The sequence below is a fragment of the Molothrus ater genome, chromosome 16, assembly GCF_012460135.2.
Source record: "Molothrus ater isolate BHLD 08-10-18 breed brown headed cowbird chromosome 16, BPBGC_Mater_1.1, whole genome shotgun sequence".
In the NCBI taxonomy this organism is placed as follows: domain Eukaryota; kingdom Metazoa; phylum Chordata; class Aves; order Passeriformes; family Icteridae; genus Molothrus; species Molothrus ater.
In genome coordinates this window covers 3346335-3372976 of record NC_050493.2, presented here as the reverse complement: position 1 = coordinate 3372976, position 26642 = coordinate 3346335, and the positions used below count along the sequence as shown (strand labels likewise).

General features: G+C 49.4%; 1 protein-coding gene across 1 annotated transcript; it reads right to left on the bottom strand.

The window, feature by feature from the left end:
- Positions 1-2256: 2256 nt before the first annotated feature.
- FBXL18 (F-box and leucine rich repeat protein 18) lies at positions 2257-25654 on the bottom strand. The gene is made up of 5 exons (XM_036392321.2): positions 25559-25654; positions 24738-24938; positions 22307-23847; positions 19472-19690; positions 2257-7991 (listed from the first exon to the last, which is right to left on the bottom strand). The coding sequence occupies exons 1-5, from the start codon at positions 25574-25576 to the stop codon at positions 7835-7837; spliced, it is 2136 nt and encodes a 711-aa protein (XP_036248214.1). The 5' UTR covers positions 25577-25654; the 3' UTR covers positions 2257-7834.
- Between the last annotated feature and the right edge of the window lie 988 nt (positions 25655-26642).

Here is a 26642-nt window from a genome sequence, read left to right as displayed (position 1 = left end):
TGCCCTGACACCATCACTCCTCCTCTCCTGACCCTCCCCAAGACTTTCCTCCTGTCCCCAAGGTCAGAACCTCACTCACACACGGGATCTCCCTTGTGCAGGGCAGGAATCCTCCAGCTCTGCCTCATCTGCCAGCCCCTGGGAGAGGCCAGCTCTGGGGCTGGGAAGCACCAAGCCCAAAATGAGCACCCTGGGAATTGTCAGCTGCCTCCTGTGGCCACAGACATCCTTCACCTCTGGGAGCTGCAGCAATCTGGCCTCTCTCCTCCACACTCCCTCCGTGTCAGTGCCAGGGATGCACAAACTGCTCCCAAACCGCCCCGGGGGTGAAGCTGCACTTGGAGCACAGACCCAGAGGAACTCTCCTCCTGCCATCCCATCCCTGGGGACCTCCCAGAGAATGTCCCAGCAGTGGAAAACCAGGGCCTTCTGCGCCTTTCCCTGACATCCCTACTCCCACGTGCCCACCCCGTGGCTGTGCAGGGGAGGGCAAACCCACAAACACTCTGAGACACCTGAGCAGAAAATGTCTCCCTGTGCCAAGCTGAGCTCTGCACCCTCAGCATTCCCACACCTCCACTCCAGTTCTCCTGCCTGGAAACTGAGTCAGGCCCCTCCTTGCCAAGAGATAAGCTGGCAGAGGACATGAGATCAGTACCAAAAGGGAAGAGGGATGCTCTGCACAGGCTATCCCTGGGTTCCCTCCCACCAGTGTTTCATACTGACCACAGCTCTTCCAGCCATTTCCTCCCCTGGGATCATGAATTCCAAAACCCCACAGCAGGTCCCAGCAATAAGATGGAGGCTTAGCAGAGTCCAAAAGCACATTCTTTCCTCAGCCTCCTCCCTCCTTATCTCCTTCCTCCCTCCCCCCAAAGCACATTTAGATAAATGTTATTGGAACAGTAAAATCTATAACTTAAACACAAGCACAGGAGGGATGGAAGGAGGGTCTGCACTCCATGCCTGGGTGAGCAGATCTGCCAGAACAGAAAAACAGAGGAGAGCCCATGATCCCCTCTGGGAATAAAACCTTGGATCACTGCAGGCAGAGATCCCAGCACAGAGGCTCTCCTACAGTCCCACAAGTCCTGCACAGACTCACTCACCTTTAAAAAACTGATCACAGCCCAGTTCTGAGGCTTTTCTCTACTTCAGCTACCTGGGGTGAGTTGACTTAAGCACACGAGTGCATGAGCTGCACCATTTTCCACCAAGCTGCTCCTCCTGTGTGTTTATTTTGTGGATTTTCCTAACTCAAAGAAGGTGCTGAAGCCTGGCTTCTCTGTGAACCACCATCCCTGGGAACAGCAACACAGAGGCAGCTCAACAGGGTGCACATTTTCTTGAGCATTGATCACAGACATAAGCCCAGGACTGTGCAGCCCCAGCACATCCATCCCACTCCCCTCCAATCCTCAGCGTGGGTGGCAGTGCAGCCACCACTGCACAGCTCCAGGATCCATCCAGGGCAGAAATGCTGCTGCCAAGGCAGGTTAATGCCTGAGGAGTTTCCTTCACCACGAGCAGCCCATCCTGCCCACTGCCATCATCCCAGCTTCCCCTTCGTGCAGCCCCAGCCGGCCCAGCCCAGCTAAATCCACACAGTCATGGTGCCATTGATCCCAGTTCACATTTCACCAGGCACTTGATTTTAGCCCTTGGCTTCACACAGAGCAGTGGTGTAGGTCCTGTCTGTCATCCAGGGGCTGGAGCTGTCAGAGCAAGGTGTGGGAGGTGGCCTGGGCTTGCTCAGAGAAATGGATCTTCCTTGAGCCACTGTGAGTCACCTACCCAGGGATAATGGTTACAGAATCCCAGAAAAGCTCAGGTTGGAAGGGACCTCAAAGCTCATCTCATTCCAACCCTGCTGCCATGGGCAGGGAACCTTCCACTGGACCAGGCTGCTCCAGTCCCCCCCCAGCCTGGTACTGAACACTCTGTCCCACCTCAGCACAGCTCAGCAGTCGGATGTGCAGAGATCCAAAGAGGAGAATCATTTCCTAAACACAGAGTAGCTCCTCCTTCAGCTGAGCCCACAGCCACAAACACCACAGAAGAGCATCCCCAAACCCAGGAGACCAGGGCTGTAACCCCAGAAGTGCTCATCCCAGCACTCCCAGTGACACTCCCCAGCTCCCAGCACACCCTGCCCACACACACACACCCCTTACCTGGCAATGCCCAAGCACTCCCCATCAGAGGGTGGCTTTGGGCTCCACGTGGACAGGGAAGCAGGAGGCAAGGAGGCAGAGCTGGTTCCAAATGTTCCACTCTTTATTTGAAGTTTTACATGCCACCAGCGTACATGAAAGTTGCACATTCAGAACTGGACTCACTACGAGGACAAAGGGCCAGATGCAAACACAAGGGTCAAACGAGCGCGCGATGGATGGAGGAGCCCGAGCCCAGGAGCCTGCAGGGATCTGTGACCAGGCTCTCACCCTGGTGGCACTTGGGGTGTCAGAAATGAACCCCCAGTTTTAGGACCACCTCCCTTTGCCATCTCCAGAGCTGGGTCTTCTCTCCTAGCGTGGCACCGTTCCCTTTCAAGGAGCTAAAGAAGAATTTTTGGTAATATCTCTACCAGAACTGAGGGTGTTTGGAGACCAACTGCCCATTTAATGCTTTCCTGAATTCCCCTTTCTATCAATGCCAGCAGTTTTTACAAGGAGAAACAATTTCCACCTGCTGTTTAGAGGGAGAGATGACAGTAATAGGGACTCTTACACTGACATTTTATTTTCAAAGAAAGTTTTGATAGAAAAACATTTTCCCCAGCAGCCTTGGGCAGGGAGTTGCAGCTTCCACTTCAAAGGACAAACTTCAAAAACAAATCCAGTGTCCTAATGGTTTTGTGCTACATTACTTAATTGTCATACAGCTAATTAGCAATGCCTGATTTCACATTCTCTGTACATAGATGAAGTTCACAAAAGAAGGGGCTACTTAAAAGAATAAATAAAACAAGGCACCAGGCAGCCAGGCTCCGACAACATTAACATAAAATGTTACACTTTACTATTTAAAAAACTGAAATAAAACCCCCATCATGATTAAACCTATATTGATCTGCCTTCCTTCAGATCTCAGAGCTTTGGATCTCTGCAAGGAAGGGGGGAGAACACAACATGGCAAGCGGGGGCTTAGCCTGTGCCTCTGTGTGTGTATTTCACCAGCGTGCAGCAGAGATCTTTAAAATTCTAATTATTTCCCTATCACCAAGTAAGATGGGGATCAATAGATGGTACAGACTGACCCCTTTCCTCCAGTGTCAGGGGGAAATTAAAAAAAAAGAAAGGGGAGGGCGAGCTGAGAGCGTCAGAGGTCAATGCCACAAAACAATAGATATTGATGTCTCCATTCATTTCAAACAGCGGAAAGGTCAATGCCTCCCTTGCTTCATGTTTTATGGCTGAAATCCTGCTGCTAACAGCAACAATGTTAGTAGTCAGACCTCATCCATCCTTTTTTATTATTATGATTATTTCTAACCAGGTTAGCCATTTTGAAAATTTGACGAAAGCTGGGAGCAGCAGTGGGGGGCTGGGTAGGAGGAGAAGAGGGGAAGCTGCCCTGGAAATTAATGGAAGAGATGGTTTCCATTAGTTTTCAAGTCTCCCTGTCCCCCTACCTGTGCCCCAGTTTGTCCCTCACTGCCCCCTAAAAAATGAAAAGGGCCTGAGGCAACATCCCTTCACTATTAATCATTATTCCCTGTACAACATCCCAATTGGTTTCTATGGAAATGATTCTCCTGCTGGAGTACCCCGGCTGCCTGTGCATCTCAAAGAGGCAGGAGAGCTGCAGTGGAAGGAGACTGGGCTCTGCAGCACCCAGCACAGCTCCTGCACTGCTCTCCCAGCTTTGGACACTCTGCTGAGACCAGCCAAGAGGAAATTGCATCCCCCTTAGACAGGTGAAACAACCCTTCTGCACTGGTTCACTCCACCAGGGGGAAAGTCCCCAAATTTCTACAGCCCTATCCTGAACCAGCACTACCCAGCACCTCACAGGGATGGTCCCACACACCTGCCCATTGTCCCACAGCCCTGAACATCCCTGTGAGGGGACAGGTCCTGCAGAGGAGGAGGCAGTGATGGGAATTCAACCCCAGTGAGGGGAGCTGTGGCTCTGCTGCTCTCAGTGCACCCCTGCCCCAGGCCTGCCCTCTGCTACCCTGTGAGCAACACCTCACCTGGAGGGGAGGGTTCAGCACCTGGGGAGCCTCCTGTCCTTCCACAAGAGAGCAAACAGCCCAAGCTCAGGATGTGTGTCTGGCTTCCAGAGGGAGATCCATGACTCCATCCTGCCCTGCCTCCTCGCACTCCCATCTTCTCCCTGACAGAGCAGTGACCACAGTCAGAGCTCTCACGAAGGGAGAGGCTGTCACACACAGCCCCTTCTCCTAACAGAGCAGTGCATACACTGCCATTTCCTAAAGAGACCATGAAATCAGCTTTGCAAACAGCTGAGGAAGCAATCCTTTAACCTACACTCCCAAAAAACCCACGGGAACACAGATGACTTAGCCCCTCTGAATTCCCCACACCAGGGTCACTCCAGACCCTGCCAGTTTCAGGAACCAAATGCCACTTTGCCAAACAAGACTTTGGACACGAGCAGAGCAGCAATCTACATTGAGCTTTCCACAAGAGCAGAACTGCCCCAGAACATCCTTCTCCCACAGAACCATGGACACTTTGGGGGCGGTCAAAGCAAAGATTTCTGCTGCAGTGCCCAAAGACTGGAGGTCTGCTTTGGAAAGCAGCAAGGAAAAGCCACCAGGGACTGGGATCCTGCAGAGGCACTCCCTGTGAGAAGGGCACCTTCTGGAATTGAATTCATTTGTTTCAGACTATGGACAGCAGCATCAGCAGGCTCAGAGATCACCTCCTTAAGATAGCAGGAGGGAGATTTCTGGAGAGATGGGGACAGAGAAAAGCAGGGGGGGATTTCATATTAAATAAAATCCAGGAGCAGAAAAGCCCTCTCTCTGCTCCCCTCTCTTCCCCTGCAGCTGCCTGCCTGAGTGCTGAGTGGGCTCTGAGTCCCAGGCACTGCTCTGCTCAGAACATATGGAGCTGTGTTTAATAGCCCAGCTCTGCCAATTGGGTACTATTAGGGTGGGTTCTTTTCCCAGTGTAAATGTTGCAGAATATAAATTGTAATTAACACCGATGCCAAAATAGCACTTAGAGAAAATAAGCACATTATTAACATCTGGTGAATCCTGCCTGGAGTGCAAAAGCAGCGGAAATTCTCACTCTCCATAAGAGGATTTGTAGTAGAGATATCAAGCACTGGCCCGGAGTTGGGGAGCTGGGGGTAGAAGGAGATTTTAGCTCTTTATTACTATTTGGGATGCTACCTTCATCACCTGTGGGTGACCTTTCCTAGCCCTGCTTATAACTGGCAGCATCATCAGGACTTGTGACCCACTTGCATGAACACAGATGCCCAAACATCATAGCCCTGGCAAGAGAACAACAGCACTAACAAACATACCTGGCTGCTGCTCCCATGCAGCAGCACAGCAGGCAGGTGGATATGGATGTGCCAAGCCAAGTGCACAGCACGTTCCATCAGGTGATTGCAAGCCCAAGAGCAGAGGTTTCCCACCAGAATCGAGCAGCGGCTGGTTTCTGCACAGCACTGTCCCCCAGCCCAGCTCTTCCAGAGGAACAGGAAGAGGTGAGCTGGCAGCACTGCCAGGCCCCTGCTGATGCCACAGCTGTTTGTGCAAGGGAAATCCCCGCTGAGGCTGGGAATGGCCTCATCAACCAAACATCAGGATTCCTTCACAGGACTGAACAGGCTCCCTAAGGCACCAGAGAGCTCCTGCCACACCCTCCACCTTCCCTCTGCCCTGAGGCCAGCGGCACAAGCAGGACAAAGCAACTTTGCCAGTGCTTCCAACAAGGAGGAGAAAGCAGCTTTGCAAACAGCCTCTGCCCAGTCCTGCTAGTTATCCCAGGAAAAAAACACAGGACAGAAACCAGGCAGAGCTGAAGTGGCCTGAGCTGGGCAGAGCAGCAGCTCGTGCTCCTGCCAAAAAGCACATCTGATGTGCTGAAGAGAGGGAGAAGGGGATTCAAACAGGTGAGTAATGCGACAAGAGGTAGAAAGAACGACCTCAGGGGGGAGAGTGGGAGGGAGAACAGCGGCAGAAGCAGGGCAGCAGCTCCTCACACTCAGCTGCATGGAGGTGAAGCTGAGGCAGAGCCTCCAACGCTCAGAAGCGCTCCCAGCTCAGCTGCAGCATTCCCAGGGGAGCTGGCCTCACATTCCTGCTGCCAGCTGCACTCCAGAGGCTGTGCTGGCTCCCTGTCCTCAGAGGGGAAGGATGAGAGCCTCAGGAAAGACAGCAAACCACCAGGGCTGGTCTCAGCAAAGCACAGACCTGTGCTAGCAGAGCCTGACACTCACCTGCTCTTTACTGTAACCTCTCTGAGCACAAGGGTTGTCACAGCCTGGCTCAAGATTTACACCTGTGGGACACAATTCCAGGCAGGCTCACACGTGGCTGATTGGAAAGCAAGGACAGAAAGTCCTCCAAGGCTGGGAGATGCATTTTGTTCTCAAATCTATCCCATCAGACCAGGCTTCCTCTGGACACTGAGGGCAGAAGAGCATTTGGGAGAGGGCATCTTGAGTAGGAAATGCTGACAAGGAGATGGGCACATCATCTTTGGACGACTCTGGGCCTCCCCAGAAGAGCAGAGCTCAACACATTCGGGATTTGGGTGAAGTCAGACAGCTCTGGTCAGCAGCTGCTTTGCAGAAGACAGACCTGGGATGCTACCAAGGAAAATTCTGCCACCCAGACTTGTAGCTCCAGGAATTTGTAACTTGGCTTTTGGTACAGCTGTCTGATGCTTTTAAAAGTGCTCAGTAAATAAGGCAATATGAAAGTGATCCAGACCACTACTGATGCCTGAGGAAGTTCTGTGGAGCAGAGAAGCTGACTGAAATCACACTGTGAAAATACTTCATAACATCTCTAAAATTAGCATGAGCCCAAGGCATGGGATATAAGGACAGAACTGGAACACTACATTCCCATCTACACTGCAAGACAGACTGCATATAAATCAGATCTGAGCCTCAACTTATTCACTGTAGGCACCATCTACCCTAGGACAAGGATTTCCAGAAGAGCTGAGAACTTCTTCCACCAGACTAATGGAAACAGCACCAGCAGGAACATACCATGGTCAAGGTGTTAATGACCTTAATTTGTTATTAAAAAATAAAGAGTCCTTGTGGTACTTCTCAGTCAAAAAAAAACCCCAAACCTTTAAATATCTGTGACTGCACGAGTGTGACTACAAATGCCTATTTGTAACACAGAAAACATGTGATGCACTTCAATTGAGCAACACATTTTTGTGCCTCTGAGCTGGCCTAGGCTTTCTACTTTGCCAAAAACAGACTGAAGCAAAGAATGATTTCCACCAAAACCACAAAGCACACTGCCAACGTACACAGGGGCCCTTGGGACAGACACCAGGGGACACAGGGGAAAGAGCATTGTTAAGTCAGTTTCTCTTACCTTTAACTTCAGTAAAATAACAAAAACAATTCATATTAACCGCAAGGAAATACTCATCAGATTCCACAAGCCTTTGAGACAGGATTTTCAGATGCAAGCAATATCCAATAGATGTTTCCCCACTGTAAAGAACCAGCTTTTTTTATTTTGCAGTTGCACCTGGTTGAAGTGATTGTACAGCATCCAGTGAGGTGGCCAGGAGTCAAGGATGGGAAATCCAGGCCAACAAGAAGCTGCTCCATGGGTTCACACTGACTTGTCCTTTCCATGCTGTGGCAGTCACCACCACAAATTGGGAGGTTCCTCAGCCACTCTGCTTTTAAACAAGGTAATTTCATCCAAGTGCCTCATGGGGACATCTCTGATGACCTCTGTCAAGTCCTCGTGAAGCAGAGGGAAAATGACGACGTTTAATGCAGGGCGCTCTGCCTGGAAACTAAATCAGACACAGGTGATTAGCCAAGGAAAAATACCAGTTCTGCAGTGCAAGGGAAGGGGATGGCCTGGGCATCGATCATGCAGGATGGGGGCAAGGAAGGAGGAGGCAGGAGGGGCAGCTGGAGCTCCAGGTCTCCCACTCTTCCCTCTCTGTGTCAGCAAGGAGCTCAGGCTGGGTTTGCACCCCTTGGCAGTGAGTCTGCTAAGCTGCCACAAGCCCAAATTGCACCTAAAATCGGGAGCGAGGAAGAAGTTTAAAAAAAAATTAATAAAAAATAAATCAAGACGGGTAGGTATTCTTAGAGGATCAGAGATCCCAAGAGCTCTGCCCAAGCTGGGCAAGGTGCTCAGCGGTAACAATTTACACCACCTGCAAACCAGAGGCAAGTTGCAGAGCCATTAGGAAAATCAGGCCAGAGCAATGTCAGGCATTCCCTCGGGGCTGAGCCTGGGATTATCACTTCAGGCTGGGTTGTTCTGCATGCAGAGTCTACACTCTGCAATTAGAGCATAGGCAAGTTTAGAAAGCTCAGATGTGCAGATAAGCATTTAAGTGTGCTCACACTCACACACTGCAGCCTTCTTTTCAATCCAGGCTGCAGAGCAAAGGAAGAAATTTGCACGAGTTAAAGCCATTATGCAATGCAGAAAGAACCGTACAGAAAAAGCCCAAGTGCCCACCAGCAAGTACTTTACATGACAGCAACCTGTGAGGAAGAAAAATGGTGGTAGCAGTGCAGTGTAACAAGAGCTCAGTCTTTTAAAGCTGGGGGGGGGGGGTAAAACTGTGGCATAATTACCCTTAAGAGCTACACCTTAAAATGAAAAAGATCAGTGACTCTTAGTCCTGTGCCACCAAGGTGTTTCCTCTGAAGGGGGTGACGAGGACCGGTTCATTTTCACTCACAAGGAGGCAGAGCCACACTGGCAGCACCAGTCCCTGGAGGCTGAACCAAGCTGTGCTGGGCCCAAAGAGAAGCTCTCTGCTCGACAAACTTAGACTGGTGCGTGCCTGGAAGATTCCCAGCTCATCTCTAGCTCTGAAATGGCCAGGTTTGTGTCAAACACTGAGGAAAGGTTGGAGATCCAGCTGCTGGAAACAGACATGAAAATCCCAGGCAGCAATGCAGCCAGCTGAAGAAAGCACCACGAGAGACTGGCATCTCCTGGGAGACAGAAAGGACATTCCCATCCACAAACGATCTGGAGTAGAGCTGCCAAAAACACAGCAGAGAAACTTCCATTCCCAGGCTAGCTGCTCAGCCTTGGTGGGTTGAATTAATTTGCCTGAACCTAAGTAGCTGCAGGAATAAGAATTTCCAGCAACAGAACTACCTGGGGCAATTTTCTATCTCTCTGCATCACAGACCTGCCCTTCATGCCTCATGCCTAAGGGCTGGCAGAAAAGGACACGGCTCCCTGAGTAGATCTGGGGACTTGTGTCAGAGCTGTGCAGCTTCTTACTTCCACAGCACTGCCCTCAAGAAATCAACCAGCAAATAACTGCTGATCTGGGAGGCAGCTGGTAAAGTCTGCAGTGAAATCACATAAAATACAGCCAAATGTCTCTTTGATAGTCCCTGCTCTGCCTCAGCTCTTCGTGTTTCTTATCCAACACCACAGTCCTGCAGAGAAAATCATGTTAATGGACCGAGTTTACTGAAGTCCAGCAAAGGAAGAAACTGCCATCTCCCCAAGGGAAAGAAACTGCTTCCTTCTTTGTATACAGACTCTCCCAAATTGGAGAGAGTGCCTTCTCACCATGTACAAAATTGTAGTTTATAAGCAGCCTTTACATGTAGCTATAAAAACAAGAACCCAGACAAGTTTACATGATGAACTGCCACCGAGACAAGTGAAAAACCCCAACGCAGTTAAGTGTCCCTCCTCAAGAGGCTGGGTTTATACCAGGGGTTTGAACTTGATCTTAAAATAAGAGAAAAAAAAGAAAGCTTTGTGATTTTCTCCCCCCCCTCAACAGGAAACTGTATGTTACTGCAAACCTTGTAAATTCCATACCCCAGCAAGTTGACGCCAGAGAATTCTTTCCATGTACAATTTGCGTGATTTAAGGAAAAAAAAAATCAAATGCACATGGTTCACTATTATTCTCAGTTAAATGTGCGTGCAAAGCCTCTCCTTTAACTGCCTGTTAAAAAACACCCTGATTTTAACGAGCAGCTGTCATAATGTTAAACTGGGATTAGCAGTTCCCAAAAGCAGCCTCCCTCTGCAATCTCTGCTCCTTTAGTCCTCCCCCGGAAGGCAATTCCTTTCTTCATACACCTGTCCAGGTGGGCTAGATTAAGTGAGAGGCACTTAGAGCACTACTTCGAAAGGCCCCAGGCATGGGGAGGAGATAACAAGAAGGGGAAGAGAGTGAGTTAATGAGTTGCAGAACAGCTCCTGTAATCTTCTTGAGGGTTCTTTCCTCATTCCACACCTGGATGGACTTCAAACTCCATCCACCTCTGCAAACGCAGGGCTTGTAAAATTAAAACCCAAAGGACAGAGAAGGATGTTGACCCAGGGAGACAAAAGAGTTGCAGTTTCAGACATGAAGCCCTGGGTTTTTTTTGTTTGGGTTTGTTTTTTTGGGTTTTTTTTTTTCCAAGGGAAAAAAGCCAAGGATATGCTTGCCTGCTCTCTCCTACAAAACCTCCAGACTAAACTCATCATGATTAATTAAATGAAAGCAAGTTTTCTATGCAACTGACTAGCAGCCCCTTCAAAACTGATCCTTTAATCAGAAACAACCACTGGGATAACAAAGAAAACACCTCCCTCCCTCTCCCCCCCCCCGCCATTTATATTTTCCAGCATAACCTCTGGTCCAGCAGAATCAACACCAAACCAAGCACCACCCAGCAGGAATCTCCACAAGGAGGTTTCTGAAGTGTCCTCACGTGGATGTGGACACAGAGCAGACCTGGTCTCAGCAGCTGGCTGGAATCATCCACAGAGCTGGGAAACAAATGATGAAGCACACCCTGTGTCACAGACTCCTCCTGGCATCAGCGTCTCTCTGCTCTTAGATCTTGAACCGGTTGTGTGTGGATGAAAGGGTTAACGATGCTTTGCTATTTGTCTCCAGAATTCTCCCAGAACAGGTGTGGACTGGACTCAGTAAGGTTATTTTCAAGTGAACAGCTTGGTAAATAGCCTAACACTACACTCTCAATTACTTCCAACCACTGTGGCAGGATCCAATATGTAGGTCAGGGACAAAGTCAAAAAGAAAGAGAAAAAAGTCTAAAGCAAGGCTGCACTTTGATCAGATTTCCTCGATTTTAGCAAGACAAAAGAGACCCTCCCTGGAATGCAGTTATCTCCTGGCAAACATTGACATGCCTCTCCAGAGAGGACAGCCAGTCCCCAGGAGATTCCACCTGCTGATAGATCCAAAGGGTGGCCCAAAGCCATGGGGAATCTCCCCAGCCAGCCTTGGAAAGATGGATCACACCCAGCCCCTGCACCACAGACCCTGGACGTGACAGCTCTCTGCATTAGGTGCTGCTCAAACCTCCTTTACTTGCAGGCAAAGGATAAGGCAGTATTTGGGGCTGAAGAATGTTCTTCCCCTTGAGATCACCACAGAAACCCAAGGAAAGTCCTAAGCCAAATGAGACATTTCAGCACATCCCACTTCCCAGAGGCTGGCAAGCAGGACACAAGGAGGGTTAATTAAACACTGCCAACAAAAGCAGCACACAGCAGATGAAGTGAGGGAATACAGAGTATCAGGAATGGATCAAGGGCAGATCTCTGACCTCCACAAACCAAGCTGAGCTTATGGAAAAAGAAGCTCTAGAGAAGGAGAGGAAGGAAGGAAATGAGGAGAAGTTTGATTTGGGGGAACAGAGCAGATGTGGACTCTGGTTGGCACAACTCTCACAAACGCAAACCAGTCTCTGCTGCAGTCACACACCTTCTCCCCTCCCTGGTCTGACCTTCCCCACAGGCTGGTGAGCTGTTTTTGGAGAGCCACAAGTTTCTCAAGAGCAGAAGTTTCACACCAACTCACTTTCTGCCCCGTATGCAGCTTTCTCACCGACATGCACAAAGCCCTGCTAATCCTCTGCCAGGCACAGCCTGTTTTTACTGGAAGACTTGCTCACACCTCCAAGTTCAAGTGTGGCATCTGTCCTGAAAGCTTCAGCCAGCACACCTGAGCCAGCCTGGAAACTCCCTTCCTGCAGCATGGCACGGTGGAATGGAGGAAGTGCCAGGGCAAGCTGGAGCAGCTGGCAGCAGCATGACCCAACACACACTCACACTTTTCTCATCTTCCCAGGGAAGGCCAGGCAAACACTCAACATTTGTTCCGCTGGCCGTGCCCTGACCTCAGTACCAAGGAGCTGAAAATCCCTCCTTGCCTACAGTGACTGCCAAAGAAGCTTCTACAGGAGCATCTTCCAAAGAGGATTTGGCCTCACCAAAGAAACTGTAGGTGGGATTCTCCCAGGACCCTTCTCCTGGGAGCAGGGAGAGCCTTTGCCTCCCACTCATCCCCCAGAAGCCTCTCAGGGGGGTCCAAACCCTCCACACACTGACTCTAAAGCAGATCCACTCTCTAGTGCCATCCTCCCTTCCAGCCCTGCCAGAGTGCCAGTGCTAAGCAGACTTTATTTCCAAACCTCAGAAATGGACTTGAAAAGTTCCCAAGGAAAGATGTTCAGATTCCTCTGGTTGCCCTTAACTCCACACAATGAGATATTTTTGCTATAAAGCGTTTTCCTTTAGGGGTATCTTCCATCCCTTCATGTCTATGTAGACAAACCAACATTCTCCCACAGCTGCTGATTTTTCCACACTTAAGTCCCATCACTGCAGCCTCCAACCTGAGACCAAGGGGTGTAGATGGGACTCTGGAAATCACTCACACACATCACTGCCAACTCTCCCATTATCCTGAATGCAGCTTCTTCATTTGCCACTGCGCTGAGCCACAGGGAAGGAGCAATAACACATCAGAGTCATCCCGAGCCGAGGCAAATTACATCTCTCTGCTGTGGTTTCCCTGTAAGGCATGAATGGCACTCTGCTGCTTCTCCTGTGAGCTGAGGTTTGTATCAAACACGCCTGCAGACTGAGGTTCCTATGTTATTTTGCCAGCTGAACTCTGCATCACTCAAATGTGACCGGACAATTAGAGGGGGAGGGAAATAGGAACCCAAAGAGCGATGCCAGAGCGCCCAGGACACGTCCTAGGGGAGTGCTCTGCCAGAGCAAGCTGAAAGTTATTTCCTAATCTCTTCCACAAATTAAAAAGCTACTGCAATAACTGCTCAATTAGATTTATTTTACTATGGAAATGCTTTAAAGCTGCAGTTAATGCTTCCGTTCAGGCTTTTACACCCTCATGAAGAGAAAGCACGACAGTGCTATTCCAATATTATTTCTCAGCCAAGAGAGAGAGGACAATCCTTGGAAGTTATTTCATGCACAAACCAATCTGCCCGCTGAGGAAGGTTTCAGAACTGAATTCCTTTCAAAACACATGAGGAGCTGGCAGTTAGAACGAGGCATTTGGGTCAGCCACAGGAATGCATTTAAAGAAGGGGGTTTGTGAGTACCCCCAAAAGAAGATAGATTAATATGGCAAACTGGGGATGGTCCCACAAGCCCTGCTGGCTTGTAAAGTATTTAAACCCACCCATAAACAACATCCCTGGTAGAAGCAAAGGTGTCTGGGCCACACCTCATGCACTCAACCTTCGCCAAGCCCGCCAAGGAATCCTTGGGCAACGCAATCTGACAAGGATGCAGTTTGTTATTCAGTCTGTGACAGAATGATTCAGGGGTTTCCAAGAGCAGGAAATGAAACAGACAATGAAAGCTTGAGCAGGATGCTAATGATTCACTACACCAGCCTGGTGATACATTAAGTCCTCTGCAATCCCACTTGTGCAGGGCTGGAGCCATCTGCACACTGGGGCTGGCAGGGTGGGATCAGCAGCCACCGCCTGCAGCTCTGGGACCAGGAAAGCCAGCAGCAAACAGGCACTTCTTCAAGGTCAGAAGGAAGAGAAGGTGCTGAAGGGATGCAAAACCAGCTTGAAAATCTTGAATAAGCCCTAGGTGCTCACAGCAGCTTTTTGCAGTGGCTGTAGAACTGCAGCAGTCGGGTGGGCAGCACAGGATTGGCTGAATTCAAAGATGATCTTGCAATCACCTACTGCCCCTAGAGCCCCCTCCAACCCCTCTAAGAGTAAAAGGGATCCCCAAATGGGATTTTATGAGCCTGAGACCACAATGAGAATCCAGGGGAGCAGAATGCTGCAGGGATATCCAGGGCAAGGGGGAATACTTAGCCCTGAGGTGAGCAAAAACTCATCTGTGATAACTCAGCCCTGTGCTAAATGCCAGGAGAGGGACTGGCTCACTCAGCACTTTCCAATACTCCATTTCAGCCCTGTGCTCCCACCTGGAAGCCCTGTTTCTGCAACTGAATCCCAGGAGGCTGCCTCATCCTTTCAGCAAGCTCACAGCCACACAGGGCCACTGGAATCAGCAGTTTAAGAAAAAGGGAAGATCCAGCCAAGAGTTTCACACTAAAAAAGGACAATAACAAGCACAGGGAAATGTAGGTAATGCTACAGAAGACTGAACAAGAAGATCTAATTTAGGCTGAAAGGTCTTCCTAGAAAGTGGCAGGAATCTTATCATGAAAGTCACTTCAAACCAAGCAGTGCTCGTACCTGACACAGGCATAAGGCTGGGTAGGTTTGTGTTTCTCTTCCTCTGAGTTTGGATCCCCAGGACAGTGAAATTGTCCTAAATGAGAAAAAATGCTCTGCACTTTCCAGCACTGGTTAACCCAAGAGCGACCTGAGTCACAGAACCACAGGATTGTTTAGGGTGGAAAAGCCCCCTAAGACCAAGCCCAACCATTCCCCCAGCACTACCATGGGCACCACTGAACCCATCCCCAGGTGCCACATCCCCCTGGCTCTTAAATCCCTCCAGGGATGGAGATTCCATCACTGCCCTGGGCAGCTTTTGCCAGGCCTTGAGAACCCTTTTGGTGAAGGAATTGTCCCTAGTATCCAACCTAAACCTTCCCTGGCACACCTTGAGGCCATTTCCTCTTGTCCTGTCCCCTGTCAGCAGAGCCCAGCATCCCCCTGGCTGCACCTCCTGCCAGGGAGTTATGGAAAGACAGGAAAAAACCAAAAAATACTGTGTGTTTTGGGGTGTTGGATGGGCACCCCAAAACACACTCCAGCTGCACCACAGTTTTTCCCTTGGATTCATTTCTATAAACCACAGCTCAGCTCTACGCCTTGACACTCTCCCCCTTCTTTATGAAGAATCCCTAATGATGTCGTGTTCTTAGAGGTTTTGTGTTTTGCTTTGGGGTTTTTTAAAATTTGTTTGTTTGTTTTTATTTTATTGTAGCTTTCTTGATCTTTTTCCAAGGTGTTTTTCCAAGGACTTTTCACTGGCTTGTATTGTCTGGTGTTGTAGAGTCCTTGAAATCACTACAATGACAGGAGCTATCTAAACACTTCAGCTAAAACCGACAAAATTCTAAAGGCACACAGTGGAAAATAAAAATCTGTCCTTGAAGCCAAGGGGATATTTGCTGAAGCATTTCCCATCCCCTCTTCCAGCCTGTTTTCTGAGAGCAAGGAAAGCACCAGGAAAGCAACTTCTCCTGCACATTTGTGAAGTGCCTGCTAACCCCATGTAGCTGTGCAAGCCTGAAGTCATCCAAATTCCTTGCCCGCAGGATTTTTGGGGCAGAGACACACCGGCATATAAATACCGATTATTTAGCATGCAGCCCGTTGGTAAATGGTGGGACCTTCCATGGGTCACAGCTCCATCTACTGACTCTTCCACAAAATAACACTGTGGAAAAGATCGGGAAAGCTCCTGGGAGGCTCAATCCCTTGGAACTGCCTTTGGACACACGGGTCTGTGCAGGGATTTAGAAACAATCCCAGCGTGGCAGCTCAGCCCAAAATGGCAAAGCAAATTTACCTTTTCTGCAAAGAAGTTTTGGCACAGCAGCAAGTCTGGGGTCACACCTGAACCTCCAACCACAGGGCCTCAAATTGTGGTATTTTAGGGTTTGTGGAGTTAGTGCTGCAGTGGTTTGAACAGAAGAGTTATTTAAACAGGGATAACACGTGCTTGGAGCTGAGCACTCCAGCAAAGTTCGGGTCCAAGCATAAAATGGAAAACATTGTGTTCATTGGATCTGCTGCTATCTGAAGTGTGGCAGCAGCTGAGCACCATGTGATGGGGGGGAAAAATGTCAATTTACACAGAAACTGAGACTAAACCAACGTCACATGTGAAACCTGAGGAAGATCAGGGAAGTGGACCTGGATCACTCGAGCCACATCTCCCACTGTAACCACTACGCCCTTCTTATGTGCAGAGCATCTCCCTGAACCATAAAGGAGCTCCCCCCTCCCATCCACACTGAAGGAAAAAGAATAAAGAAAAACACTGCAATGATTTATCTGCCCAGAGGGAAACAATCTTTACAGTCTGCTCTACAGCTCAGAGGAGACCTTGCCCTTGCAAGCCTCCTGTTTGCTGATGAGGCTCCAGATGAGCCCTGCTCTGCTTATTGTGTTTCATTGCAAAAGAGCCAGAACTGAATCAGAGGCTTTTAATGACTCAAATACACGAATTAGTTCGTCCCAAATAGCAGCAAACTTCAAGCAGAAGCTGCTCACCAGAAAGCTGGACAACACAGAGTCTGGTTCAAAGCTATCACAAGACTAAGAGACATGAGAACAACCTCTCTTTTCAGGCCAGTGGAACAGAAATACATAACACTAACCTCCTTTTACAGTAAAAAGGGACAGTTTGAGAAGCAGCCCAGGCTTTAAGCCACTGCTGTGATGCAGCAGATTTAATTCCCAAGCTCCCATCACCACACCCTGTAAATTCACCATCTTCCAGTACAATTCCACAGCTAAAACCAGTCTGTTCTCCCCAGAGAGGTTCTGCCTTCTTCTGTTACCCAAACCCTCCTGTGCACCCACACTTGAAAAAGGACTGCCCTGCACTATATTCATTTTCAAGCCCTCTCAGCTCTACCTCCTGCAGCAAACTCCTGCAGCATGGCCAGCCCTGGGTCCTTCCCATTCCCAGTCACATTTCTTCTCTGTTTTAGAGGCATTGGGAGAATGTGAACCCCCCCTTTGGCTCCATTTTGCTGTTCAAAACTATCTCTCATCCTAAACAACACCTTCACCACAGCCCTAAACAGGAACTCTGACCCTCAGTAGGACCTGAAGAATATGGATCAATTGCCACAGCTCAAGAAAGGGAGCAAACAGAAGTTCAAGGTCCCTGCTCTCACATCCTCCCTTCCACCCACTCCCCATATTTCACACGCAGCATCCACACACATTCCCAAGAAATGGAAAAAAAAAAAAAAAGCATAAATCCCCTTGTTTCATTCTGGCACAAGGATAACTTCCAACTTGCTGCCTGGTGTAAAACTTGGATTAAAGAGACACCAGCTGCACACTCTTAGAGGAAGCCATGCTGTGTGAATTGGAGCCATACCCACAGGTTTAAGCTCACACACAGATTTTACTGCACATCTCTCTGCCTTGGGGTAGCAGACAAAATGCAGTCAAGAGCAAGTCAATTCCTGACCCCATCCCAAGGCACATTTGTGCAAGGATGAGAATGGAATTGCTGGAGAAGTCACGTGGTTAAAGACTCGCTGATGGCTCATGGAAGACTCCAGGCTTTGCTTACACATCATTTTCTGTATTTTGTTTCTTCCATTTGATTACTAGAGACAGTTGCATGAGAACGGGATCTTTGTTGCTTAGGAGAGCATCTGCTCCCACTGCTTATCCTCCTCCTGAAGTCATAATCTTACATGACATCAAAATCGTTTCCAGAGCCACCAATTACAATGTCACAGAGGATTATGACTTCAGGTGTAGAATTTGCAGAAGGAGCAGATGCTCTCTTCAGAAAAAAAAAAAAACAAACAAAAACAAACAAACCAAAACCCACCTTCAAAAAACCCTGTTTTCATACAAGTGTCTCTATTAATAAAATACAAAAGAAGAAAATAAGCTTGACAGCCAGAACTGTAGCTAAATATAAAAATAGTTTTTAACATTTCCACCAGGCATCAGCTGCTCTTTAGAAAGTTCCCAGGGTTTAGATTATAAAGAGGTAGAGAATGTAGTGAGAATCACATCCATGACAGAGAAAAAGAGGGAGAAAAGACTGCAGAATGGTCTATTTCTGCTCAGTAAGTGGACATTAAAATTTTGGGCAGCGCTGCAACAGCACCTCAGAAGAGAGGGAAAATAAAAAATGGGAACCGCAGATTTCTGGTTCTTTCCAAGGATCCCCAAAGCACAACTGAAACCAACCCAGTAATGTTTTTACAGATACGAAGCCCTGTGTAAAACAAACTCAAAGAATCCTTGTCACATCACAAGGAATTTACTCAGATGTTTCCAACAATCCCCATGCCAGAAGGACACAGAGGCTTTCAGAGGCAGCAGCAATCTCAGGAGCAGTTTGGTAGGGAGCTAATATAGTCACAGCCTTCCCTGGATTTGATCCACGGAAACAAGCCAAGTGTAATAAGTTAGTTTGAAGCTGGAGGAAGGCTCGGGGGGAGGAGCACCCTTTAGGATGCACTAATAACGCCGTGTGATTTGAAATTTTTATTAGAGCTTAACAGGGCACAGCAAGAGTAGGTGACAAAGAAAACAGGCTGTAGGTGGGGAAATAGCCTCATAGAAAAAAAAAAAAAAAAAAAAAGATAATAATGGAAAGTCTGCTGCATGGGAAATATTTTGTAAGATGACTGCCATTATTAGAAGATTTCCAAATTCCAAGCGTAATTAAAAGCTCTCTTTTCAAATGCAGTTCACGGCTCACACACAAACGTTTCCCACCACGTGAGCCTCAGAACGCTGCAAGGGGCCAAGCAAAATGCATTTAAGAACTGCCAAACGTGCAAAGGCAGTTTGTACCGATTCCCCCCCCCTCAAGCACCCTCCGAAGAAAAAACCCTTCACAACAACCCTTTAAAGGCTTTGAATTGCGCTGCCAGGGGATTATCAGTAAGTGACATTTACAAGTGATTAGAGGACAGAGAATTATCTTAGTCACTTGTGGGAAAGGAGGAAAGCTTCAAGGTCAAATCTCTCAGTACTTAAATGTCGGCAGATGTTTTGTTTACACAAAAAGTGTCATTTGATTTATGATGGAGCTTTGCATCCAGAACTCAACTCGGCCAGCAGAACTGCAGAGAACATGGGTGGGAATGGAATTAAGAATTCATATAATACCTTCAAATATTTCACTCTTATTAAAGTAAGAGGCTGGCTCGTGTGCCAAACAGTTACACATTACCTATTAGCTCCTTGGAACAAGAGCTCCAAGCCATATAAACCTTGGCAAGCCAGGGAGCGGAGATAAATCTCCAACAGCTCCAGAAATCCCACATCCACCCTTTCCCGCACTCACCTCCGGACAATGGACTGCTGGAGATTTTTGCAAACGGTAAGAGACTCTCCCATAAACATGTGGCACATGATGACCTCAAGGCAGCTGGCCATGAATGACATCACTGCGTCAGACTGCAGAGTCCCGCTCCGGGAGACGATGCAAAGGCGCTGGAGAGAGGAGCAGTGACTCAGTGCCTGGAAGAACTGGGCGCCCGCACAGAAGTAGGGCTGTTCCAGCCTGCAGGAATAAACAAAAACAACTCAATGGGCAATTCATGCCTGGGATGCTCCCAGACAAGAGGGAAAGACACAGCACATTCATGGGGGGCTGGCAAACGGAGCGAGGAGTGCCTCCAGCCCTGAAGGACAAGGGCACAAATAGGCAGGAAAGCCCTAAATGCAGAATTCTGGCACCCACAGGGAGTGACCTTGGAGTAACCTTGGTTTTGCAAGTTTCCCACAAAGTATGGTGGGTAAGAGAAGCAGCAGATCCATTCTGGTCTTAAAAGCACAGCCTGGCTTCTGTACCTGACATCCACCAAGCAGGTGGTGTGGGTTTAGGGACCTTCTGCTCCAGTGTACAAACACTGCCCAAACTGGTCCTATCTTCAGCTTCCTGCCATGAAAAATACACAGGGCACACAGGCTGATGAAGAACTGGGGCCAACACAGCGACCACAACCAGCCCTGGCAAAGGATCAGAGCTGCTGCTCTCCCACAGGAAGAACCAACCATCATCAACCCAACCTTTACCTTAAACACCTGGCTCAGGGAAGAGAGACAGGATCCTCTACCACGGTGATCCAGGAGGACAATGAAATGACAGTGATCATACCTGGCCAACAAGGGCTCTGTGTTTTACCCAGCAGCATAAGTGGGCGACTCCCTCACAGAAACCAGCCTGCAAGGAGCTGGACCTGTTTGAGGCCTGTGCCACCAGGAGAATTCATCTGCTTAGTGCAGATTTACTACCAGGCTTCAGAGCACTTGGGAATCTCAGTCATTGGGTCAGGAAAGCCAAGAGCTCCAGGAAGGTTAATCCATGAGGTGATAACAAGCTGTCAGCCCAGCCTGCTCTGGGTAATCTCTGCACAGGCTTTGTAGTATGCAGGGGTATCTCAGCAACTTAATCCTGTTAATTGTTAAATCCTGTTTCAGTCTCAGCTTACAACTGCTGTCAGGTGGCACTGCCTGAAGAGATCCTAAGAGCATATCAACACTTTGGGTAATAAATTAAAATTCGTATCAAGAGAACGAGCAGTTCTTTTCAATTTTTCAACATCATTACTGAGGCACTGTAAGTTTAGGACAAAAAGCACAGAATCTCCAGGATCCCGGTTTCCAGGTGAATCTCTGGATGCACCAGCCACACCTGCAATGCCGCCCCGCACTCGCTAGATGGCAATGTTGCTTTGGAATAGCCCCTTAAACGTGTTCGTTCCTCAGCCTGGAAAACTGGGAAAGGAAAAAGGGTGGGAACAGCAGGGAATCAGTCAAATCAAAAGGAAACTACGTTATCGGGAGGAAGTGCTAATTTCTAAAACCATCTTAAGCCAATATAAAACCTTAGACTTTACTCAGGGAAGAAGAGCGACAGTTTCCACCCAAATGCAGCACAAGGAGACAGCCCCGTTGCAGCCTTCATTCCAGGCTCTGTGCTGCCTCCCATCTCTATCACTCTTGGCCTCCATTTCAAAGCCTCAGGAAGCTACAGGGCCCAGGATGAGCAAAGCAGCACTGCACACCCCAACCTCCTTCCCCAGCCCTCAGTTCCTCCATGGCTATTTACTCTCCTCAAGGTTAAAGACACATTCACATAACCCAAGACCTTGAGCAACTGAATTCCCAACAGCTGCCACCCCTCGGATGAGACCGGCACACTCCTCCCCCATTATGAATGGGAAGTGGTGGAAAATGAAAACCCTCCTAAGGTGTTTCAGCCCCCCTGGCTGCCCTCACTATTGCAGTGGACCAGGGAGAGGCACACAAGCACCAGTCTCAGGTGATGAGCAGTAATTTCAGCCACAGTAACTGTGACCTTGCTGTCTCAACTGCACAGCACTTTGGAGCTTGGTGAACAAAGGGGGACAATGGGACTGACGGGTTCTGCAGTTTCACTGAAAGAGGCTGACTTTGGAAAGGAAAAAATAAAAAGAAAAAAACCCATCTTCCTAAAGTGATAATGTTTGTGTTCATATGGACTACTGCAAGGAAACCATCACAGTTTCCTTTCACAGCACATTTTGGCTACCATGAAGCTTCTTTGTGCACTCTTTAAGATCAGATCCTTGGTAGGATCCTTTAAATCCTATCAGGAGAGGAACACCAACAGGACAAACTCTATATCTGGAATATTTTCAGTACATTACAAAGAAAAGAAATAAAAAAATAAAGAGGCAAGATTTTCATACAAACCCAAGGCAGACAAATATCTCATTGGGAAACCCAAAGAAAACTACATTATCTAGACAGTGTAGGAGTCTCTTCCTTCCTGGAAATTTAAGAGGTGTGCATGTACACAAAGCCAAAAAAAAGCAAAGGCACGTAGTGTTTAACCAGCCCTGACAAGCTGCTAGCTCCCAAATAAGCAGCATGCACTTTTCCTTATCTAAAAGGAAGGCAGTCACAGCACTTTTTGCTCCTGAAACACTGGTTAAAGGGCATATCCTGAGCCCTCAAGGACAACATGCAATGCCTTCCCATTCTCCACAAGTCAGGAAGGAAAATACTCGGTTTTCAAGGCATTGTATGTACTCTGGACCGGAATGCTTTTAATAGTAGCCACAATAAACCACACATCACATTTCTGGAGATCCACAAACAGAACGGGAGATGTTCAAGGGCAGCCCCTCACCTGAGATCTCTCAAACACTTGCAGTGTTTCAGCATGTCCATGAGAGCAGACATATAGACCACCTTGCCCATCATGCCCAGGTTGGCCAAGGAAAGAGTCCGCAGGTGCTGGCACTGCAGCCCGATGTTGACGAGCCCAGAGCCCGTGAGAATATTTGGCAGCTGTGCTAAGGTGAGGCTCTGCAGGTAAGTCAATTGGCTAATGGCAGCCACCTCTGAATCCCCCACGCTCTGTGCCCGGACACAGGGAGGCAACGAGTTCCGAATTGCTGGCTCGTTGCGGGGCATGGCAGAGGAGAAACTGGACCCAATTATCTCCAAGGTTTCCAAAAATCTGAGGCTTCCCATCAGAGCCCAAAACACTGAGGACTCGATCTTCTGATTTGTCTGGTCCCCCAAGTTCCTTGGATATGTCTGTACCCCAATCCGAACTTTCCTTCCAAATGTTTGGGGCACTAAGTTAGGTGTGCTGGGAGGTTTCTCCACGCTTGCACCAACATCTGTGATGGAGCAAACTGGTAGTGCTAATGAGAGCAGGTGCTTTAGCCTGGACAGGAGCTGGCACAGGTGGTTCCCTATGCTTTCAGAGCTGTGATGGTGAGCTGCAGAGAGGTTCAGGTGTCTCAGGTTGCAGCAAGACACTACCAGGCTTTCCAAAATGCTGCTGTCGATGTCATCTTCTGCTTTCCGAAACAAGGACTCCGGGGCCAGGCAGTGAACGCAGCCACTGAGGTTCAAACTGGTCAGGCTTTTAAGATCCTTCCCACCATTAATGACCCTCTGGATCAGGTGCCCACCAGATAAGGTGCATCGGCTAAAGCTGAAGTAGAAAGGGTTGTTGAACTTCAAGTGTTGCAGGAGCCCAGAGCCGTTAATCCAGGCTTTGGGCAGTTGTAAAGCATCCAGACGAACATTTCGGGCCATGGAGTCCAGGAGGTTTTTGGTGGCTCCCGTCTCTGCAAAGCTGCCGGGGGCAGAGATGAGGAAGGCGTGGAGGTTCTCAGGCGTCCGATCACTCAGCACTGCCAAGTACAGCCTCACCACCTCCTGATTGACATAGCCAGGAGCCAGCCTGGCATAGAAGATGCGGAGGTTCTGGTAATGGGGCACGTTGCTCTCGCCCACCATCAGCTGCCCAGAGAGCATGAACCCCTCCCGCGAGCGATCGAGGATCTCAAAGTAGAGCAGCAGTTTCTCAAGGCTGGTGCAGCACGGCACAACCCCGTAGGAGGGTGTGTAGAGGGTTTGCTTCAGCTCCGAGACGCGGCTGAGGGTGGCTTTGCACTCACTGCTCAGCTGGCTGGCATCAAAGCCCGGGTTCACGTCGATGGCCAGGGAGCGCAGGTGCTGCAGCGAGGAGAGCATCTTGGAGAGCCGCAGCGAGGTGACGTGGCACCCCGACAGGTTCAGCTTCACCAGGTTCTTGCACCATGTTACGTAGTCGATGGTGGAGCTGGGCAGCCAGTAGCACCCGGCCATGTTCAGCTGGTAGATCTCCCTTCCAATGTCCCTCATCAGCTGCTTCACTTTGTCTTTGTTCACCTGCACCCAAACAAAAGCACGTTCAGTGAGGGATACGGCAGAGGTGGGCACTGACTCAGTTTCCCAGCTGGAGGTGGGGATAAGAGTGGCTGGTACTTGGATTATGTGGCTCATCCAAAGGTTTGGGGATGGCAGCACAACCTAAGAATTACCACACTGCTGGCAGCTCAGTCTGCCATGCTTTGGACTCTTCAGATTACACTTCCTTTTGCTTCTGCAGTTCTGCAGCTCTGCATTAGAAGCAAAAGGAAGTGTAATCCTAAGAGTAGAAGCTGCTCAGCAGCTGAGAGTGGAAGGGAAAACCACCTCAGTTTTCCATCAGCAAAGCTATTTCAGCAGAACTGGCTATGTGCAGAAACACAAATTGAAAGAGGAATGTTTCCATTCTTCTTCATTCAGTTTCCTCTTTTGGAAACAAGCATAGGGGACTTTCCCCTGCCTGCACTGGCTGATACAGTTCTCATTGAATATATCACCCTTCCTTCCCAAGCTTTATTTTTGTTATAACATGCACACAACTTCTGGCTTTGCTTGATTGCAAGCCTGACAGCAACATGCACAAGATTTTTTTTGCACAACAACACGGAAAACATATTTTGGGAAACTGGTAACTTTAAGGTCATGTTTACTTTCATTTTAGCTTCCAGAAATATGGAGAAGTTAATTTTTCACTGACAGTATTTTATATAACTAACAGAGCACAGGACTGTTCTAACAAAGCATACTGGAAAATAAATGCTTCTATGAAACAGCTTACTGTGTATTTGATTTCACAGTTCAGGAGCAGTCTATTTATGCATACACGTTGGAAAGTTCTACTTCTTGGCATTGTTTTACAGAAGTGAGATTTGTCTTGACAGCTGACAGAAGAAGCAAGCTAGTCTCCCCACCTTATAATCCTTCTGAAGCAGGACTGTATGTGTTAGACTCTTGTCAAGGCAAAGTGTTGCAAGTTTCCTGCAGGTTCTCCTGACATTGAGGACCAGGTCTGTGCAAGGGACATAGCTGAGGATGTGCAGAAGGATCTCATCTGAGAACTCCATCAAGTTGACACCATTGCTTTCCTCCTCACTCTCCTCACTTATGACCTCCTGGTGGAAAAGAAAAAGAGGAAAAAGAAATGGAGAATATGGAGGTAGGGCAAAACTTCACATGAAATCATGGTACTTTCACTTGGTCTTTCACCATTGGCGAACATTTCCATTCATTCTACTTACTTTGCAACTGGAAAAGCGACTGTCCATGATCTTTTCCTAAATATAACACAGCGATCTCTTTCTACATCCTTCCTCCAAGCGCCACCCGTTTCAATAACCTTTAGAGTTACATAACCATGCATATATACATATAGATACGGCTATATATATCTGTTTACACATACAGACACACACCAACACTGCAGCCCAACATCACCGCCAGCTCTTGTGCAACACTCTCACACCTTAACGGCGAACCCAGAGCCCAAACCGGCACTAACGCCAGGGCAGCTCCCTGCCGAGGGCACCGGGGCTGCTCCGCCTCACAGCCCCGTGAGCCCCCCGGACACACCCGGCGAGGGCGATCCCGGCGCCCTCCGTGCCCCCGAGCCCGGCTCCCGCCCTGGGGGCTCCGGGCTCCGGCAGCCCCGCCGCAGCCGCCGTTACCGGCGCCCCGAGGGGCCGCTGCGGAGGGGAAGCGCGGGGCGAGCTGAGCCCCATGAGCTCGGACTCACCTCTCCGCAGCGCGACATGGCGGCGGCCGCACGGTCCTGCCGCAGCCGCCGCCGCCGCCTGGCCGGGCCCCGCTCGCAGCGGCCGCGTCCCGGGCTCGCTCCCGCCGGCCCGGCCGCCTCCCGGCGCTTCCGGCGCGGCCATGACCCGGTTCCGCGGCAGCGCCCGCCCCGCGCCGCCATCTTGAGCGCGGCGCGGCCGCGGCGCGGCGCCATCTTGAGGGCGGCACCGCCGCCATGGTGGGAGTGGCGGGGCCGTGGAGTCGGAGAGCGCCGGGATCGCTCACGGAGGAAACGGCTCCGAGCTCATCGAGTCTAATCTGTCACCGAACACCACCGTGTCAACCAGAGCAGAGCACTGAGTGCCATGTCCAGGCTTGCCTTAAACGTCTCCAGGGATGGTGACTCCACCACCCATCCAGGCACCCCTTTGCAGTATGTGACAGCCCTTTCTGTGAATAAATGCTTTCTGATGTCCAACCTGACCCTGCTCTGGTACAGTTTAACACCATTTCCTCTCATCCTGCCCATTGCTCCCTGGGAGCAGAGTCCGACCCCCATCTCGCTCCTGTCAGGAGTTGTGCAGAGCCAGAAGGTCCCTCCTGATCCTCCTTTCCTCCAGGCTGAGCTCCCTCAGCTTCCTCAGCTGCTCCTGGTGCTCCAGACCCTTCCTCAGCCCCATTCCCTTCCCTAGACACGCTTCAGTGCCTCAATGGCCTTCTGGGGTTGAGGCACCTGGAACTGGACAGAGCGCTCAAGGTGTGACTTCTCCAGTTGTGAATCACGGGGCAGAACCACTGCTATGGGACACACTGTAGGATACTAGAATGGTTTGGGTTGGAACTTAAAAGATCATCCACTTCCTATGAACAAAAGGACAGGGACACCTTCCACTACCCCAGGTTGCTCCAAGCACCCTCCAACTTGGCCTTGGACACTTCCAGGGATGGGGCAACCAGAGCTTCACTGGGCAATCTGTGCCACGGCCTCACCACCCTCCTGGGGAAGAATTTCTTTCCAATATCACCATCCTGCCCCTCACAGATGTGCAGAGGGCCATGCAGAATCAACCAGGGCTGCTGTGACT

What these genes read in the sequence shown, in the direction of transcription:
- FBXL18 (XM_036392321.2), bottom strand. An exon ending in TGCTTCAGAAGGATTATAAG is followed by an intron (nt 23,848 to 24,737) that starts GTGGGGAGACTA and finishes GTTTGGGTGCAG; the next exon opens with GTGAACAAAGACAAAGTGAA. An exon ending in AAGTGTTTGAGAGATCTCAG is followed by an intron (nt 19,691 to 22,306) that starts GTGAGGGGCTGC and finishes TTATTCCTGCAG; the next exon opens with GCTGGAACAGCCCTACTTCT.